The 21,438-nt window shown below is 32.3% G+C and overlaps 1 protein-coding gene across 2 annotated transcripts; it reads right to left on the bottom strand.

The window, feature by feature from the left end:
• Nucleotides 1-5,238: 5,238 nt before the first annotated feature.
• Nucleotides 5,239-18,284, bottom strand: LOC127706985 (inactive pancreatic lipase-related protein 1-like). 2 transcript variants are annotated; one of them, XM_052211741.1, is made up of 6 exons: nt 18,179-18,284; nt 16,023-16,300; nt 9,680-9,908; nt 7,568-7,669; nt 6,158-6,238; nt 5,239-5,517 (listed from the first exon to the last, which is right to left on the bottom strand). In XM_052211741.1, exons 1-6 carry the CDS (start codon nt 18,225-18,227, stop codon nt 5,276-5,278), a joined length of 981 nt encoding a protein of 326 aa, XP_052067701.1. In that variant the 5' UTR covers nt 18,228-18,284; the 3' UTR covers nt 5,239-5,275. The 2 variants fall into 2 exon arrangements, with proteins under 2 accessions (XP_052067701.1, XP_052067704.1); XM_052211744.1 differs by lacking the exon at nt 16,023-16,300 and having other exon boundaries at nt 18,179-18,276.
• Nucleotides 18,285-21,438: the final 3,154 nt, after the last annotated feature.

The following is a 21,438-nucleotide window of genomic DNA, read 5'->3' as shown; positions in this document are numbered from 1 at the left end:
AATTAAGATCTTCTTAAATGTATTCTATAACTAAACAAAAAAAAAATCAAATTTCAATAGGAACATTGATAAAACTTTTGTTAGAAATTAACTTTTTATGATTGAATCAATGTTTATATTAAACTGAATGAAAATATATTATTAATATTGAATAAATACATCATCACACGCAATTAATGAGTATAAAAAAAGTATTTTTGTCTATATATAAGAATTTTTTTTTACTCAGGTAATTTAATCAATGAATGATAGATTTCTCTTAGAAGAAATTTAAAGGTCCCAGAGAATAAACTACACAGAGAACAATAGCTATTGTATTTATTCAATAGGACAGGTGAACTTTCAAAAGTTTAAATACCTGGTCAAGATAGAGATGGCACTGTGGAAAACTTTCATTGGGTTCGCAATAAGCATGCTAACCTCCCGGCTACCAACTTATACTATACGACCGCCCATTGTGTATATATAAAGGTACATCCCCTGTGTGTCCGATGTTCATTTATATATATAAAATAGACATCTAAGTTGTAACCCATTGGTAGCCGAGAGGTTTCATCGATGTGTTGATGTCAGTCATTCATAACAGATTTCAAGGAAGGGTTCGATTCCCAGTGAAGGCATATACAAATTACAAAGATTAAAGGTAAGTTTTCAAATTAATTCCATTGGTGAACAGAAATCGGTTAGTTAGCCAATTAAAACTTAATTGAATAAGACACACAAAGGAAACAATTGAAAATAATTTGGTGAGTCAATTTCAGCGGCAGATTTAGGAAGCGTTGATTCTAGAAAAAGAATCCACGGTAAATGAATAGGCTGACGTCACAACAATGGTTTAAGGCCGGAATAAACACTGATAAAGACGTTGATTAAAGAATGAAGAAGTGGAATAGTAATAATTGATATTTATTGTATTGATAACATTGTTCCTAAATTGTCACAAACATGACTTTTTTTCATATACAGTAGCAACGTCTAAACCGGTATATTTAAAGCTCAAATTTGTCCTTGGTATTTTTATCTTCAAGTACATTTAGGGACTCGATGGTCAAGTGGTCTAAGTAGTTCATCTAAAGTTATTACTACCTGTCAACACTGAGGTTGTATGTACGATTCCCAATCGTGGCAGGTGCGTAGGACTCCTATCCTAATTTACTAGGACTGGTAGTTTCCTACCGAAGATAGGTGCTTCTCTAAATGTACTCCGGCTTCCTCGACAAATAAAAACTAGGCGCTATGATATAGCCAAGAGTTCTGAACGTAAATTAACATCAACAATCAATCAAAATTAATGCAAGTACATTTAATTTAATAAAGTTGTTCTCAACTATAAAATTCAATAATAGGTCCATTACCAGGAAAATTAGAGATTAGGGGGTCACTGGTTAAACCAAAGACTTTAAAACTAGCTTTGCTGTTTTTTTCGCCAAGCATGCACAAGCAGCATTTGGAAGTATAAACATAGACTTGCCGACTTGGAGTTTGAAAAATGTATCTGAGTAATGTGATATATCTTCCTGTGGACTGTTACCTCTTGAGCTAGCACGTTTAAATCAAAATCAATTTGTCTGTCTAGTACAACGCAAGCTATATGTTCAAATTATCATTTTGACGTCATTAAAATGCATGAAATACAAGCTACTAGACATATGCATACAAAGATTAATCCGTTATATAATAGTACATATATAGACACCCCCCCCCCCCCCCTTAAAAAGGAATTGAAAAGGAGCAAAGATGTCGGTAAAATAATATTTAGTTTAATTTTCAAAGCCTTCAAATCAATATTTTTTTTAAAAACATAATGACTGTTGATAAAAAAATCAAAGGAATGTTTGGAGAAAAAACCAATACCTTCATCAATAAAGAAGTATGCATCTGATGTTGAAACGATTGTAATTTTAAGATTTATTGATGACGTTTTGTAATTGTTTAATATTGTACAGTTTTAGAAAAGCTGATTAATATAACTTTTTTTGCTTTTTTTTTTTTTGTTAACACTTAAAGTGAGCTCATATTAAGGTTTGATTGTTACAATGGGAGAGGATAATTTTGTTATGTCATTCGAAGGTGTGAATATGTTCTAAATTAGTCAGACAATGCTTGGTCATGTTTTATGAACATTTGAAACCCACGGCTAGGCCTCGGGCTTTAAATATTCATAAAAACATGACCAAGTATTATCTAACCTATACTTAGTTCATGATTTAGAAATTGATAGGTCAAGACAGCAAGACAAAATCAAATGTAACAAAGAAGCTAAATAATTAGAATATAGTAATAAGATGAAAAGATATAATCATAGTAAAGAATCAGATAAGGTTTATTTATGATATAATTTCAATTTGTTAATTACCAAAAAGTAAGCGAAAAAAAAAATTCCATTACTTGTATAAACTATGTGTTAAAATTATGAAACAAAGCTGTAAAATTTGTATTGATAATAGTCTACCGAATTTGTCACAAATGACTTTTTTTAAGTCGCGAAGTCTCCGATTGAATTCAATATATTTGTATTGGGTGTTCGAATCTTCAATTACACTGCAACTACGAAGTTATTGCAATACGCAGGAAACATTAGTCAGTTAAAGAATCAAAGAACTGGACTTACATTTAAGAAGGTAAAAATGGTCTTCGAATATAAGGGATTAGAATTGGCCGTGGATTTGGAATTTTTCTTTATTACAAATGTATGTCGTCAGATTGGATTTGAGGAACGAATGTTGAATTAAGACTGGATTCCGATCTGAGCTAAACACAAGAATCAAAATTTTCAGTGTCCCTTTTAGTTTAAGAAGGAAGATCTTGATATTTCCACAGCCTGTTTCTCCTCCCGACTTTTTTTAATACAAATATTTTGGATCCGCCACGCTCTAATAAAAAGGTTAACAATAAATAAATGTTTTACATCATATCGTCATCCCTTTCTACTGAACTACTTTGGGAAATCCTAAAAAATAGATTGTTTAGGCTCTTAAGTTAACCTTACGACATATTTAATAAACTAATCCTAGATCTAATGCTATATGCTTGTATTACCTACCATCCATTCGATCTAATAAGATAGTCTTACAGTATTCTATGTTCATACATATATCTTTATTTTTATTTAAGTGTCGTATATGAGCGCATTTGCAAGGTTCAATTTTTCTCAAATCTAGTAAGTATTTCTTTTAATGAGGACACTCTCTTAAGCAATACTGTTTTTACGGTAAAATAAATCCTTTGATAATATATCAATAACTTTAATTCAAACATGCACATTGTGCCTTCAAGCTTTGCAAATACATGGAATAATTCACCTGTATTTAAAAAAAAATATAAGAGACTTTTTAGGAGCACTGTGAATGATATTCCCCACTTTTATCCGACTAAGTTGTTTCCGTTCTTTACGCGAAAACAGTTCATGACTAGGAAAAAATCCATGTTATGAATCTGTCTGTTGCATCAAACTAATCAGATATTTCGAGAAATAAAATTGTGTTCAAAAACAAGATGATATCAGAAGTCGTCCTGTGAGACAACTTGAATATTCGTTAACCTACACTATACGGCAAAATATCAACTGATTTCTTATAGCAGTTATTGCCATAGCATGAATACAACTTTTACAAATGTTTGCTTATCCTTTTGAAAAGTATAACAGGTAAAAACAGAAACTGTAAACAACAAAAGTGATTGACAAAAAAGTTGATAAAACTGAAAATATCAATTGACTCTCTATGTTATTTCTCTTTAATGTTGATTTTTATGAATTTATGATGTGTTGGTACACATATTCAAAATACGATACAACAGCAGACAGTTGCGTGAAGATTGTGTTTGTGTTAATGGAGCTACCATTTATTTTTATGGGGGGCTAGGATGAAAAATTTTGTCCTGCATTTTTTTTTTAGCTGTAATCTCTGTCCTGCCTTTTTATTTTTTTTACTCTATTCGGTCCTGCCTTTTTTTTATTAGTTTATCCTGACTTTTTTTACATAAATTGTCATCCTGCCAAGTTGCTCATCCTGCCTTTTTTTTTACTCAAAACTCCTGTCCTGCCTTTTTTTCAAATTTCATCCTAGCCCCCCCCCCCCCCCCCCCCCCCCCCCCACCCATAAAAATCAAATGGTAGCTCCCTAAATAAAAACGGCATAAGTTATACACGTGTTATATTAAATTACTGCTATGTTAGAATATTTATTGACTTGTATGAGCATTTGATACTACAAACCAAATTGTAATATTTATTGACTTGTATGAGCATTTGATACTACAAACCAAATAGTAATATTTATTGACTTGTATGAGCATTTGATACTACAAACCAAATAGTAATATGTATTGACTCGTATGAGTGTTTGATACTACATACCAATTATTTTTGTGATTTTCTATACGATTTTTCAATATGTTGTCTCCAATACCAAAGATTACATATAATATTTCGGTATCCTTTGATTCTTAATCAATTGGAGCTTTGTGTTAATGGGTATACTAATAAATAGCGTTCCTTTGTTTTATTTTCCATTTTTCTTTTGGCAACAGAACAGGATGCGCTACCTGAATGCAATACCTTGCAGCAATTAAATAAGTTTATTAACTGCAATGACTTTCTTTTTTCATTTGGAGAATAATTATTTTTGGTATCCTTTCTTGTATGAGGAAAGTCTCGTGGTGGCATGCTCACCATGAGAGCGTGGTTTTGTACTGTCAAACTCAGTCCTGGTCGAATCAAAGTCTTGAAATATTGTATTCGGTGCATCCCAAGCACTTGACATTTATGAGTAACAGCAAAGACTGGTTGCCCTAATGGTATCATTCAACCCGGGTAGGATTGTAATATGCACAGTGACGCTCTGTGAAAAGGTCAAGCCCAAAGTAGATTACATTTACAAATATGTCGCATACATAACATCGTTCTTAAGATGAATGAAATATGTGTCACTGGACCTTAAATAGCCACCCATCATTTCTTTACTGTGGAAATCGCTGGTGTTGACACGAATTTCAAAGGGACAATTTTGAAATGGTTGCGAATCATTTGAGTTTTTATTTCAACGACTGTTGGGATAGTTCGGTCTGTTGATCTTTTGAATGTATGTTTGGATATTTCGGAGTGTTCTTGTGTTCTTTTTATTTTGATGATTGGTTAGTGTTTCGGTGATATTTCATGTTTAAATAGATAATTTACAACAAGCAGTTTTTGCATATAACAAAATGATGTAAACTAATATTACTTTCAACATTTCAAAATACAAACACTAATTTATTTTTTATGAAGAACTTCATGTTATACGTTTTTTGAGCAGTACGGATAATGCCATCTAGTTTTAAGATAAAATGTTCCTGAAGTGTTCCTATGTGCCTTATATCCCATTTCTTGACATCCACTTCCGCAGGAATTGCATTTATCGGAAAGGAAATCATCTTTTGTTTTACATGGAAATGATTTATAATGACATGATGGATTTATAGACTCAATAAAGTAATAAATAGCTCTGACATGACTGCACGCTATTGATGGATCTAAATCTGAAAAAAAGGAACACATCTAAAACTAAATAATGTTTGTCAGTAAGTATACGGTTGATATATAAACCTCTGGATGCCTTATTGTCTTGTGTTGGTTTTTTGTCGTTTGCGTATTTCATTGTCGTTTACCCAATCGTCTTGTTCCTATCCTTTTATTTTCAAAACATGTGTTATTGATATGACATAACATGTTCTTTAAAAGTAATAATTAAAGAGTGTTTTCTCTGTCTATCATCTTGCAATACAAGTTTTTACTATCATTGGCAATTCAAGTTATTTTTTATATTTTAATTCCTTTCAATGACAATAGGCATGCGCACTTCTGGTTGTTGTTATCTTATTATTTTTCTTGTTCATCAGGATTTGTTTTTGTCAGCACTCCAATGGATTGCGAGTATAACTTTAATCTTTAGTCATAGAGACGCGTGGTGTTGATGAACAAATCAAGCTAGTAGTATTTTCGTATGATATATGTTACTTTTCGTCAATAGAGTGGCTGTCGGTGTCTGGTTTTGTAATTTTAGTACCCATTAGTGTTAATCCCTATTTTCTGAAGACAGCATATACAAATCATAATTTTTGGTCATTTTTTTTTAAACAGAACAACGATTATGTATGAACAAATGAACAGATAACGTACGATCTGAGAGGCATGCCGGCTGGTGCGCACCACCATTTGGATAAAAATCAACATCACCAACAGCTTCTTTCAAACCATATCCTGAAAGAATTTATACAATTAAACTTTTATATGAAATGCCAATGACTCAATTTGTTTAAAAGAGAAGCGAAAGATACCAATGGGATAATCATGCCCATAAGGCAAAAACTGACAGACAATGCCATGGCAATTAAATAGCTGCGCTAAGAGCGCATGATACGCCCGAATGGTGCATATTGAAATTGTTGTTATGTTAACCAGTTCCAAGTATGCAAAGTTTCCACTAAATCAATTCAAGCAAACTCAAGTAATGTGAAAAAATTACAAAGATCTGACAATTAAAGTCCAATAACTCTGGAGCAACTAACCGGCAGCTTTAAAAAACCCAAAAGGGAGCTTCCTTTCAGAAATGCCCACAATAATGTAAAGTTTAGAGGAAATCACTCCAGGAATACTGTCCAATTTCTGAAAAATTGCCTGTAATGTAAAAGTTAAAGTTCCGTAACTCTGGAACGATAAACCGAAAAATAGAAAAAAAAGCCAGGGATCTTCCTTTCTTCAATCCTCACAATAATGTAAAGTTTGGAGAAAATAATCTAAGGAATACTGGAGTTAGTGCACGATTAGTAAAAAATAGCCTTAAATCTAAGGGTCAAAGTTCCGTAACTCTGGAATGACAAAGTCAAAAGTTAAAAAAACGAAAGGGAGTTTTCTTTTGTCAATTCTAATGTTGTGTAAAAGTTATGTGAAAATTGGTTAAAGCGAACTTGAGTTATCGTACGAAGTGTTGACGGATAGACGGACGAACATTGGTATACCATAATGAAGAAACAAAAAAGACAACAGTTTACAAAACACAACACAAAAATCGCAGGTGCTTCGGAAAGGTAAGCAGATGCTGCTCCATATGTGACTTCATATTTGTTTATGATAAACATTATCCTGAGTCTCCTCTTTGTTATCTTCACTTAGCTTTATATGATCGTTACATTAAAACTTACTCATGGTTAAAAATACAGACATCTGATTGAAGCTATTTAACTTCGTTGTATTAATCAACACGCTACTATTCTTTCACAAATATTTGACATTTCGAACGTATAAACCAAAATGTTTGTAATTTGGTAAGTCGTTGAAAAATTTGTCAAGTTTTAACAGAAAAAAACCCAAAAGTTATGAATGTGGAACTACATTAGAAAATAAAAATTCAAAGGACAGCGCAAGATTTTGACCAATTGAAAATTTAAAAATTATTCAAACAAACAAACAAAAACGGCGTTAAAAGATATTTCTGGTATATTAGACAAGTAGTACTATTAATACTAGTCAATCCAGATAAGTGTGGTTTGATATCATGCTTTAATACATGTTCGAAAAGTGCTAACTTACTGCTTCCATCTGTGTGGATTATATCTACAAAGTCTGCATCTGTCGAATCTATTCTAACAGCAGAATCAACGTATTGAAAGAATGGCCCTGCAGGGTCCAAACCTGAAACATACAAATATTACTGACATGGTTAGAAATAATAAATACATGCAACTTGCCTGGTGGTCGTGAGTTTACCCTTGACGAATTTATCCCATGATGCATTGGTACATGTAAATAGTGACGTTACACATGATATCCTTATAATATAAACAGAATTAAAGGCTATGCGAAATGATTGCAAATGAATCAGCTATCCGTCAGAGTTTAGATGACGTGGATGTAAGCAACTATAGTTCACCGTACGGCCTTTGACAAAGTGCAGAACCAGTACCGTGAAGTCAGCTTTAAGGATGTTCGCTACTCTGTTTCAAAATAACAAGCTTTTTAAAAGACTGTTATAAATTGATAGTATATAAATAAAAGAACTAAAAAAGCAGAAAAAAATGAAGGGTCTGTGTCCTTGTTTTCTAGATAATAGCCATTGAAAATTTGGCGGGAAACGATTCTCTCTAGACTTTTCATATATTAAACATTGGGACCTTTCTTCCTTTCAAAAACTACGAAAAAATAACAAGGATTTTATAAGATTTTCAAATATGGCCTTTTGAACTATATGTAAAAAAATTATGAAAAAAAAAGTAGGGGTTAGTGGGCAAAATTTCTCTAATGGAACTGCATGGATAAAACCAGAGGATTCCGAATATCTGGCAAAATTTCAAAAACAAGAGGAGCGAACATCCTTAAAAGGCCCCGACATGACAAAATGTGATACAATTAAAACGCGACAACTAAGGGCCTATTTAAAACCAAAATAATATCAAAAACAAACAGACATGAACTAACGACAAACACTGCATTAAAGACTCTTGACTTTGGGATAGACACATGAATAGCATGGCAGTGTAAAACATGTTTGTGAGTACTCAACACACTAACCGTGGACAGTGGTGTAACAACACAACATAAAAACAAACTGTAAAAATCAGTTGGAAATTGATTAACTCAAATGATTGTTACGAAACACAAAAACAACTAAAAAACACAGATTACTCGCAGCTACTGAAAGCTAGTTCAAAGTCACTTACTACTAATGTGATGTAAAAATCATTTTGAAAAGTTTTTTCGTTATTTTCCTTTCCATCCATAAGAAAGAATACGTGTATTACTTTTTTTACAGAATAGTTTGGTATATCGATAGATAGTTCGGTCAATAAGAGACATTATGGATTTTATTTGTGATTTTTCGAGAAGCTAAAAATGATATTTCAAATTCTAGATGGTATTCGAATAAAATGAATAGATGAGATGTGAAGGGTGAATTAAAGTTAAAACTATCAAACGATTTTACTACCAAAATTTGCACATTTTTTAATTTTTCAATCGACATACATGTAATATATAAAGTGACATTATGTTATATGATATTGTAGCTTTTCAGTTCCCATATGTTTTAACATATAGAAGAAAATTGAGAGTGGAAACGGGGAATGTGTCAAAGAGATAACAACCCGACCAAAGAGCAGAAAACAGCCCAGGCCACCAATGGGTATTCAGCGAGAAAATCCCGCACCCGGAGGTGGGCTTCAGCTGGCTCCTAAACAATAATGTATACTAGTTCAGCGAAAAAAAATATGAATTGATTTATTGTTTAAACTTAACTTTATTTGTGTCTGTGAGTGTCTCCCATTTGTCGGATACACGTATTTTAGGAGTAAGGTCAAATTAACTTAAATGAATAGAATAGCTAAAAGTTAAAGAACTGAATCGATTATTTCCTGCAATATATTGTCTTGAAGTGTTATATAGCATATGTTTTTCTCTATGAATCCCAAAAGCATAGCATTCTTTCCATATTTAAAAAAAAACACTATAATATGGGGATAGTAAAATATTTCATTAAGTCGAAGAAAGACAGTACATATCATGCGTGAAAAAAGACGAAAAGACGAGCAACAGTTCACACACATACACTTAAGATTCAGAAATAAGAACAAAGGCCCCCAAATTTCATTTTCAGGCATTGAAATCAATTCAATACATTTAAATGAAAATATAATTTTTATATTGTACCTGTAATCCTTCCAAGACCTGGCAGCCTTTCACCAGCATATCCACAGATATGCGCCCCCAGACTATGGCCTACTAGATAAATATTAGAATACTCTGTATTTGTTAAGTTGTGGAGCACTTTAACTAATTCAGCAATAACAGCCCCAACAACACGTGTATTGGCGACGGCTTGGTCATAAGGATCAAATGCACCTCCGGACCAATCAACTACAATAATGTTCATTTCACCCTGAAAAATATTTCAGAAAAAAAATAAAAAAGATGAAAATTTTGGGAACAATAATTAGTAAATGAAAATAATACTTTATTAATTTCGTTTATTCGGAGGCCTTTTCTGGATTTACCGTCATCAGGAACGATAAAACCCAAACATTTTAAGACCAGGGTACCGTTTCACAAAGCCTTCGTAAGTCTACGTGTCATCGTACGTTCATCGTAAATAAATCGTAGGTTTTACAGCCGTTTTACAAAGCCGTCGTAAGTTAAGATGAGCGTAAATAATACGTAAATCCTGGCGTAACTTACTACAGCTATACCCAGTCGTATCTCGATCGTAGTTTTTCCGCGAATATGAATTAAATCATATCTAAGATGGCTTTATTCTCGATCAAGATGCCGCAAATGTTAGAAGACGAAGAAGAATAGTCAATATTAGAACCACACTTTCTTCATTTGATCATTTTGAAAATGAAATGGATATTATATCCAGATACAGACTGGATAGACACAGTATCAATGAAATAACATTGGCAATAGAACCAGATATAAAACATGATACAAATAGGTCCCATGCACTTACTCCTGAAACGCAGGTTTTGTTAGCTTTGCTCTACTCACTGGTTCTCCGGTAAAGCGCCTATTTTATGACACTGATTTATCCCACCGTAACAAAGCAAAACTAACGACTTCGAGTTATATACCCGTAGTTTATATACTTATATCTGAGATTTTTATATTTCTTTATCATCTATATTTTTAATTTTTATAAAGTTTAGTACATAGGGGCCTATTGCACAACGATAGTGATCGTACCGGCCGTCATAATGTTTTCTTCGTAAACCTGTAATTCCCGTTAACGGATAGAAGACCAAGCAAGACTAAATATTTAGCACAACATAAAGTGTGTTATGAGTTCAATTTAATTATAAGGTTACCATAAATAATTTTGTTTTTAAGGTTATCATAAATAATTTTGTTAAATGGTAATTTATTCCAAATCATATCAGTCTTGAAAACTAAACAAAGTTGAAAACTGCAGAGATTTGTTAAGCATGTAATCTCCGTGGAATGGTATATTCTAAACAAACACCTATTTTGAAAATAAATTCTACATCCAACAGGTCGATATCGGTGTCAACATTCAATTTTAATACAACTTCTATCTTCAGATTCACGTATTATGTTTTATAAATGACGTTTTATAAATCCGTTCACGTTTTTGTGAAGAGTGCTTTCTTTCACGTCCGCACTTCTATCGAGAATGGCATGCCAAATAAACATTTTAGATAATAATTACGGATCGCGAATATTTAAACTACAGATCAATATCTTACATTGTAATTCAGACGACATAAGAAGACACCATGTGACAATTTTAATTAGTCAATTGTTTTAGTGTAACAGATAAAATTGAGAATGGAAATGGGGAATGTGTCAAAGAGACCCGACCATATAGCAGACAACAGCCGAAGGCCACCAATGGGTCTTCAATGCAGCGAGAGACTCCCGCACCCGGAGGCGTCCTTCAGCTGGCCCCCTAAACAAATATGTATACTAGTTCAGTGATAATGGACGTCATACTAAACTCCAAATTATACACAGGAAACTTAAATTAAAAATGATACAAGACTAACAAAGACCAGAGGCTCCTGACTTGGGACAGGCGCAAAATTGCGGCGGGGTTAAACATGTTTTTTGAGATCTCAACCCTCCCCCTATACCTCTAGCAAATGTAGAAAAAACAAACGCACAACAGTACGCACAGTAAAACTCAGTTTAAAAGAAGTCCGAGTCCGAGTCCGATGTCAGAATAGGTAACATAACCCGTATCATGCCAACAACTGGTTTTAGAATAAATGTGTTTAATTCCGATGCAAAGACCCTATAAGTGAATCAATGTTGAAGCCAAAATATGCAATCTTTAATGACCTGACAACAGTATCGGTACTATATCCCTTCTTAATAAGTCTGTTTAAATGTTTTGTTAACTTTTGAGGTGAATACTGACATTTTTGTGCTTTGTAAAGAATATTACCATAAAAGATTGGATGTGAAACGCCCGAACGTATAAGATGTCTGCATGTTGAGTTATATTTAGGAAAGATGTCCTTATACCGATGATAAAATTTAGTAAATGTTTTGACTAATTTATGATATCGAAAACCCTGGTGTAATAAGTTTTCAGTAATACATAAATTTCTCTCGCTGAAATCTAATACGTTGTTACATACACAAGCGAATTGTACAAGTTGAGATATATAAACACCATAAGATGGTGACAAGGGAACGTCACCATCTAAAAATGAATAATTAACGATAGGAAATGAAAAATCATCTCTTTTATCATAATTTTTTGTATTGTGCTTCCCGTTAATGATATAGATATCAAGATCGAGGAAAGGACAGTGGTCATTGTTAGTATTAGCTTTATTTAAAGTAAGTTCAACAGGATAAATTTCTTTAGTATACATACTGAAGTCGTCATTATTGAGAGCCAATATATCATCCAAATATCTAAAAGTATTGTTAAATTTTTGTATCAGATGTTGTTTCGATGGGTCTTTGCTGATTTTAGTCATAAATTGTAACTCATAACAGTACAAAAACAGGTCCGCAATAAGTGGTGCACAGTTAGTCCCCATTGGAATTCCGATAACTTGACGATATACGGAATCTCCAAAGTGAACAAAAATGTTATCAAGTAAAAATTCAAGGGCAGATATAGTATCAAAGCATGTCCAATTGACATAGTTCTTTTGTTTGTTGCTACTAAAAAATGACCTAAAAGAGTTTGAACATATGTATTCGCTTTTTTTTATCTACAAAAAAAAAACACAAAAAAACGAACTGGATGTTTTTATATCAATACTAATGCAAGTAAATAATTTTTCAATATTAAAGATCTGAAACTTTTATTATTAATATAAATTTGATACAGAATTTAATACGATTAAACAATTATGCAAGTAGTCATAAAAATTGCTCTGCCTAATGAGTTTAATAAATCATATTGCACAGGGAGAGAAGCTTTTGAATACTTTCTTTCATTAAAATGAAATTACGACGTCGGCTTAGAGGGCATGGTATATATTGTCCGTTACATTTATTAACAACACCTTGTACAAATATTCTTTTCGAAAATAAAAACAGTTAAATATAACAAACAAAACTATCCGTCACAATGATATATGAGGGGTCTGGATTAGGGAAAAAAGGGGGTGGGGGTTTACATTTCTGTATTCTGTAATTCTTTTAGCCATCTTTCTCTATTCAGTAAGAAATAGGTTTATTCTGTAAATTCTTGTGTTCAGACCGTGCATATGAAAATTTCCTATTGTATCATGATTTTGACATGATAGATCTTTTTGTCTGTATCAACAACATATAAATATTTGAATCTACATTTTAAATTGATACAAAAAATCAAAATTCTCTGCTCTATAGATTTTCATAAATGGAGTCTAAAATATATCCATAATAAATGCACCGTATCAAATGCATATATGAGAACAACTACTAATAAACTACTACGCGTCGCATACTATGTATAGAGACATGCATCATAAATCTAAGTTAAAAGACAAATTAAAAAAAAGGAATTCTAAAAACTTTCTTTGACAAATTTTATACTAACTTCATTTTAACAAGTTTAAATTACATTTTCTAAAATAGAGCTAAGAACTGTTTGTAATGTTGTAAATTTAATTCGTTTGAAATTTTTATTCAAATACGCTGTTGAAGATTACTAAGCTCCAATAAAATACAATAATTTTGTATTTTATAAATTAGTGTCTTCGATAATGAAAAGTTCGTCATCGAACAGTCTCAATATCATGTCGGTATTCGAAATGACTCGTTTCATTGTTATTACAAAAAATACGTCATAATAACATGACAGAGTTTTTTTTGCTTCAGAATGTTCTAGATAAATATACAAAAAGCAAATTTTAGACAATGTACCCTCATAAGCCTGGAAGTGGCTAGTCACATATAGTTAACGGCGTTTTTCTCACAATGATGTTCTACCTCCATAAGCCTGGAAATGTCGTGGCGGGTCACATATAATCAATCCTTCTGACTTCATAAATTTTGTTAGAGAGTCGGCTGAATTAAGACGTTATGTGATGAAAATTAATTAATTTCCTTCCGTGAAATGCATCGCATGTACAATAGAAATGAATCGCCCCTACAGTGAAAATGAAAGTCTAGTATCATTATTCGACAGTAAACAGGAATCGCATAACGAAAACAGCATAGTGGAATTTAATTCAATATCAACAAGCTGAATAACAAAACTTGTTTTAAGTTATACAACATTAATAATTATGTTAAAAGGTACATTTTTCTGCAAATGAAACTTAACTGCTGCTTTTAAATCGGTTGCACACTCTGTTCGTGAACTATTCTTAATATTTATCTATTTGTGTATTAATTTTACACCTGGATGGCTGTAGGCGCGATGAAAACTCGTCCGCATCTCATACCTATATCACGAATTTATAAAAACAGTACACATCATATCTTATTTCTTATTCTATTCAAAAATCATGAATTTGTCGTCTGTTTATTTATCATTCTACGTTAGAAGTTCATAACGGATACAGTGAAAATGGTATTTCAGGATTCGCACATTATATACACTGGTTTTGTTTATTTTTATTGGACTTTTTTTTAATTCCTTTTCAACGACAACGCATGGAACTTCTTATTTCTTGTTTGAAAATAAATTCTTCTCTTGGTCATAAATCTGCATGAAATATTTGCCACTGTACGTTAAGAACAGCAATCAATCAATCATATCTCCTCTAAAGTTGCAGTACTATAATAACTTTAGACATTATCAAATAATTGTTAAAAAATTCGTTTAATCCTTTGAACAGATATAAACACATCTCGTCACTCTCTTATTATTTCAAATTTCCGATACAAAGAAAAAAAAACTATTATTGAATATCAAAGGAAGTAACCCATCAAAGATATAAGGCTTGTGTTTCGTCTACAAATGAAAAACATACGAACACACCCACTCACCTGATTCGCTCGTCCTCAAAAATATAAAAATTCAAAATATAAAAACAATTATATACAAAATAAAGGATAAGGTCACCCCAGATGCCGCACAAATGCCAAGGCAACGAACGAGAAACCTGAAAGGACATACTTGGATTCCAAACCAATACCGCTAAATGCCCAGCTGTATTGCTGGTAGAGGAAAGCCGAAAATCCTACGATAAAGCATTTCGGAAAGAAACTACCGATCCATTAGGGGAACAACAGTTAAAACCCTCAAACAACAAATAGATTGGTCTGATAGTTTCCCACATGGAAACTACTAATGGATTCCATCTGACTACATGTCTCAAACAAACCTGAAAATATCTGCAGAAACTTTCCTCAACAACAAAATAGACCCAAAACATAAAATGTAAGATGTAAGGATAACAATATTTATCCATGAAACCAATTTGGCAAAACAATTTCAATGATGTTGAAGGTTTCTCTCTGCAAACATTTTCACGTCCGCTCTCATCGGCATACTCGACTCATCGATCTATGAAGGAAGATTGTGCCATATTCCGATGTAAATAAACTACGATTCACACCTCCTGTTTACAGAGCTCCGTTTTACGATACACTTACGATGATACACAGTGCGTAACTTGCGATCAACTTAGTAGTCCTTTACGATGCCTTTGTGAAACACACGTAACGGGAACGTAGAACCACACGTAAACGGATCGTAAAATGATACGATGATCGTAAGTTAAGAAGGCTTTGTGAAACGGTGGCCAGGAATGCATAAATACGTGTAAACGTCGTGAGCAATATGACCAAAAAGGGTCATAAGAAGAAAACCCAAATTAATTCTAGTAGATTTTTCTTATTATTTGTAATAGTAAATAAGAAGAGCCCTTTGTACATTTGAAACGCTTTTTGAATTTACCTTCATCCGTAAAAACTCACAATCAAAGTTTTGAATCCAAAGATGCATAAACTTAAGGTTGTATGTGACCAAAATGGACTAAAACGAATAGCCAAAAACCATCTAAGGTCTACTTAAAATGGGATGATTTTTTTTTTGGAACCTAATATAGCAATTGTTTATATATATTATACATTGTACCTGGGTCATAAAAGCGTCCGCCAAAGGCTTAATCCATTCACTGGTGTTTCTACTATGGAATCCATGAACTATAATGATAGTTTGCTGCTTTGGTTTGAAGCCTAAACCAGTAATGCTTAAAGGGTTACTTAAATCTAACTGTACTGTGTTGTTGTTCCTCGTGTGCATGGTAAAACTGGTTCTTATGTAGTCGGGGGATTTTGGCAGTTTCCCCATAGAATTATTGTACGGTGTCATGTTTTTGAAGCATCCAATATTACTAAAACAAACTTCGGTAGCTAAAAGACATAAAAATAAAACACCATAAAACTATGATCCTCTCTCTAAAGCATACATACACACAAACACGGAGAGAGAGAAAGAGTACAAAAAATCGAAGTCGAAAAGTCAGGATATGATGTTCTCGAGAATTTCAACAAAAAAACAAAGAAAACTTAAAAAAAGAAGAGAGACAGACAGAGCATAGACGACACTACTATGATAAAAAAGCAGGACGAACACCAAAATTCTAAAAGCGTACATAGAAAAGTTGTAGTTTAAATAATTATGAATTAAAGATTGCTTTACGTAATTCTATTTTTCTATTTCCTGTACTAGAAATTAAATCATCATACTGTCTAATTCTACGAATTTTAAATAACATGGACATAGTCTACGAAAGTGATAATATTAATCTTAGTAAGTTATTAAGAGCTAAAATCCTGTGGTATGTTCTACACGGCAATGACACATCAAATTCACTTCGCAAGACGACTACAAAAAAAAACCCCACAAAATCGACTCCTTCAAATAAAACAGATGAAAAAAAACAAAAAAAAAACAACAACAACGAACAAGACACGGTCATGCAGCTCAGCACGACTTGGCACATGCACAAACTGCGTTGAGGTTTTTACCAGTTTTAAGTGCAAACAAACACCATCTTTACTATCCATTTCATCTAAGTCAGAAAGATTTTTTCGGTCTATGACTTTAAGTTGCTTCATAGAATACATTTGTTATCATGATTTATTATGTTTATATGAAATAGGGATATAGATATACCATATGTTTATATGCAGTGTTGGAAATCAAAACTGACATTGGTTTATAATACATCATTGGAATGTAATTATCGAAAAGTAGCTGTTTATAATTACGTACATTAAATTTCAGTCATAAGTAATATTAAATCTGATATGAATAATATTTATTAATTTTGTTTTAAAATTTAGATGATTGTTTTTAAGCACGCCTTTGAAAAAATGCAACAAGAGGGTTTTATTATAATTAAATATGTATGTTATTGCTTCAAAATAAGTAATACGATAATTACTATCATTTCTAATTACAGAAGAATACTACTGAAATATAACATAAAAAAGTTTTTTTGGATACCAACAATAGATTCTTCCTTTTTCATTGAAATATTGCAGGCTATGCTTATTTGCAAGACATCATTTTGTTTTCTCATAATTTAAAAAGAATAAAAATGATTGAAAAGTTAAGATAGGATAGGGCAAATATATAATTAGGGTATCTATAATAGGTTTACAGAAGCATACGGTGACTACTTCGTTCGGGCTACAGCTATTTATGTTTTTCTAATGCACATGCAAGAGTTATTCTGTTCAAAGCAACCATATTTATTCAATGCCCCCCTCCTCCTCCAAAAAAATGAAGAAGTCATTTCAATACATTCTGAAATTTACCTTTTTCTTACTTGATACATCCATACAAAATGAATATCAGAACGATGCATGTTCGTGCCGAAATTTGAAGAAGCTTTAACAACAACAGACCTCTTTTATTTATACTAATTCAATTGACATAACCTCGCAACACTTTCTATCCTTATCCATTGACATAAACTCTCGTCTCCCATTGTTTATACACGCTAGTGTTAAATGACATATCGTATTCACACTTTTAAACGTTATTGCATCAAAAGAAATGTATATTGAATATGTACCTATAAATGAATTAGTCAGAACTCTATATCGTATTCACATTTGAAATTCGAAATGTTACAGAAAAATATTCGTCATTTCTGTAAGTTTTTTTCTTTCATTCTCATTTAAAAAGGGGGGGAGTGGCAACCCTTTCCTGCCATCCTTTGGGTCTTGATAGAAATAAAGTTCTTGACATATAGGAAACATTATTTGTAAAACACTTACCTCTTGCATATACACATAATAATGTCAGTGGAAATATCGTGAAAATCATTGTTCAAATGAATGAACATTAATTAGAAAATATCACAACCAGATATTGTATGGTCTAGAAGTAAGATAAGTTATAATAAATACTATAAAGTCAAAGTAGAAAAGTACATTTGATGACCTGTATTCCCTTTTCACCTTTTCTCTATATATAGGGTAATATTATCTGAAAGATAAGGACAGTATCTTAATAAGAAGTTTAAGATAAGACTATTGTTGACAACTATAATCATTGTTATCATGTTGGCATATGGTTTAGTAATGATAGTCATCAAACTTGTCTTTAAAACGTATTTTTGTATTGCCGGTTTTATGAAGCGGCTGGTGTGGGAAACCGCCTGTTCGTCCGTTTTTTTAACTTCGCCAGGCCGGGTGGGGATAATTTTATGAGGTTGTGAGCAATTATTCAAGTGTTTAGTTAGTTTTCTTATTTGCATTTGAAAGCATATTCTATTTGTCTATTTTTAACCCATTTCATTTAGCAATTATAAGTTAATAACAAGGTTTTTTGCGAATCTTTTCCCCTTTTTTCAGATAACAATTTGATCATGTGTAATTCATTTTCTTGATGTCTTAAACAAAGTAACTGGATTACACAGGTAGAACATTTAAAAGCCGTAATATAATATATATTAATTTTAGCGAAACAACTGATCTGCAAGGTACTCTTTCTTCATGCCACCTAAGGACAAAAATGAAAACCTAGGCTGCTGCTTACAAATATTTTAAAGGACATCGGATACGGAGGAAATATTCCATTTATTTCAAAGACTTCAAAACATAACGTTTGATTAGATCGAGGTAAACTTTACAGAGAAAAAAAATCGACAAATGTAATCCAAAGTCTTTGATGTAAAAACGCGAATATGATCCCCACCCCTGTTGTGCATTGCTCAATGTCTCTAATTAATTGCTAATGCTGGTAAGACAAATGGTAAATCACAAGGGGTCAATTAACCAACAAAATGATTCTTTCTACTCAGCATTGAGTAGGATGGCGGTGATCTGATTGATTTTTTTAGCTTTAGTCATCTCTTATTTGATAGTGGATTAAAAAAAGTCATTGATGTTCATCAAATTATATAATTTTTTTTTCATAAAGGGAATGCCCAGAGGATTATGTTCTAATAGCGAAGAACCAATCAAAATACATATTTGCCATAGGGGGAATTTATCGAAAACCAACGTTATGTCAACTCTTGTTTAAATTTATTGAATAAAAAAAAAGATTTGATTTCCTCCAAACACACACCTAAATACAAGTGATGCACTGTAACACCTAATTTGGGGGAGATGTATGAAAGGCGACAGAGTTATTACATTTATCAAACTAGGTTTTTTGTACGTTTACCTTTGCATCTGCATAATATGTAAATGTGAAAGGACATAATAATTTGCCGCTTAATACTAGAGATTAACGGAAATTCTCGGTACCGACTGTTGACATTGACTTTGACAGGTAAAATGAAAGGGGTCGTCGTCTAATTGTAAATTTTTCGAAATAATCAGTCGCAGTTTTGGCGGAGGGTCATTCCAGAAAAATTTCTTCCGTCTAATTTCAATACATTTAGTAGTTTGCGACGAGAATTCTATCGCTCAAAGGCTGTGATGGCCAGTTTGAAAATTGGATAGGGCTGTAGTAAACCATCTATAGAGCATTCCTATATGGGGCATTATAAAAAAAAGTCAAAATTGCAAAATTTAATAAAAGTTACTAGTTTAAACCATCATCTTTATGTTTTTTATCTTGTTACTTTAGCTATAGTTACAGGAAAGACAGTAACACTATAGACAAATTTCTATATATATGAATGCTGTTGTTAAATAACAGTTACTATTTCTTTTTTTTTTTTGCAGTGATTATGTTTTGCTTTCAGTGTGGTCTTGGTGTCCAACACGTAATTACACTTTTTACAAGTATAGTATTGTTGTCATTTATAGATTTGTTGGTAACAGAATAGACGTGATAGAAGGGTACGCACTTAATTTTTTTACTTAAGTTCTTGCATTTTCTTTTTAGTCCAGTCATTCTAGTGCAAAATTAACCTAACCTCAAAGTAATTGCACCAGAAACTATCTGATACTAACAAGGCAGTATTATCCCATTTCTTTGACATATCAAAAATCGACAAGTGTCAGACCATCGGAAAATTGTAACTTTGGGGTAAATATTGACTTTTTGTTGAAAAATCGCTGAAAACTGGAAAATTTCATTGTTTTTATCTGACATAATTTTTGAACATGTGTCTTGTTAAATTTGTAGAATGTAGTCTTCTTTGGTTTTAAAAAAGAAAAACATCAAATTCGTTCAGAAAATTGTAATTTTGAAGTAAATTTTGGCTTTTTTGGTGAAAAATCGCTGAAAACTGATTTTTTTTTAAAACCTGACATATTTTTGAACATGTGTCTCGTGAAGTTTATACAATAAAGTCTTTAGTGATATGTGAGAAACGTGCCGTGTACAATTTTTAGAATGCTTTGTGCTTTTTATATGATCACTGAATTGTTTCACATTTAAATGAAGAAATAAATTAACGATTGATCTAGTATCGGTAACAGAATAGACAAGCATTTCATGTACGTCGATTGAAATTAAAAAGTAAAAAAAAATATTGTTACATAGACTATAGATAAACTGAGATTTTACGTGAGAGTTATTATAAACATTCTTAAATAGTCCATTTTGCAGATTTCAAGTCAATTAGAAAATCGGGAATAAAATCATTTGAAATGTGTTACCTCGACACTGTACGCACATAAATTACGCAAACATCATACATTTTCTGGTTTACTTCTTTATGACAATTAAATACACTAATTCAATTCAGGACATTTAAACGTCTAGTTCAGTTTGTAAATATGTAAATGTGTTTTATTTTATTTTGGCACAAAATTATTTTTGGGGATTGTACTACTTATTTACTTTCTTGAGTGTATTGGGGGGGTGGGGGTTGGGGGGGGGGGGGGTACAGGGGTACTACTTATTTACTTTCTCAAGTGTCTGTTAGTAATGTGCCTGCATATAGTTTTCATGTTCTGGTGGATTGTCGTACGATATAATTGTATTATGTATATGTAGAATTGTCGAAATGCGCGTCTGGTGCAGTACACTGATGAAAAATTGGTTCCAATAATGTTATTACTAAAGACTACGAAAATATAAGTAACTAGACTTCTACGTCATTTGGTCTCTGGTTAAAAGTTTTTTCATTGGC

This window comes from Mytilus californianus, unplaced genomic scaffold (assembly GCF_021869535.1).
Source record: "Mytilus californianus isolate M0D057914Y unplaced genomic scaffold, xbMytCali1.0.p SCAF_6, whole genome shotgun sequence".
NCBI lineage: Eukaryota > Metazoa > Mollusca > Bivalvia > Mytilida > Mytilidae > Mytilus > Mytilus californianus.
The sequence above is the reverse complement of the archived record's forward strand: the minus strand, read 5'-3'. Positions and strand labels throughout refer to the sequence as shown.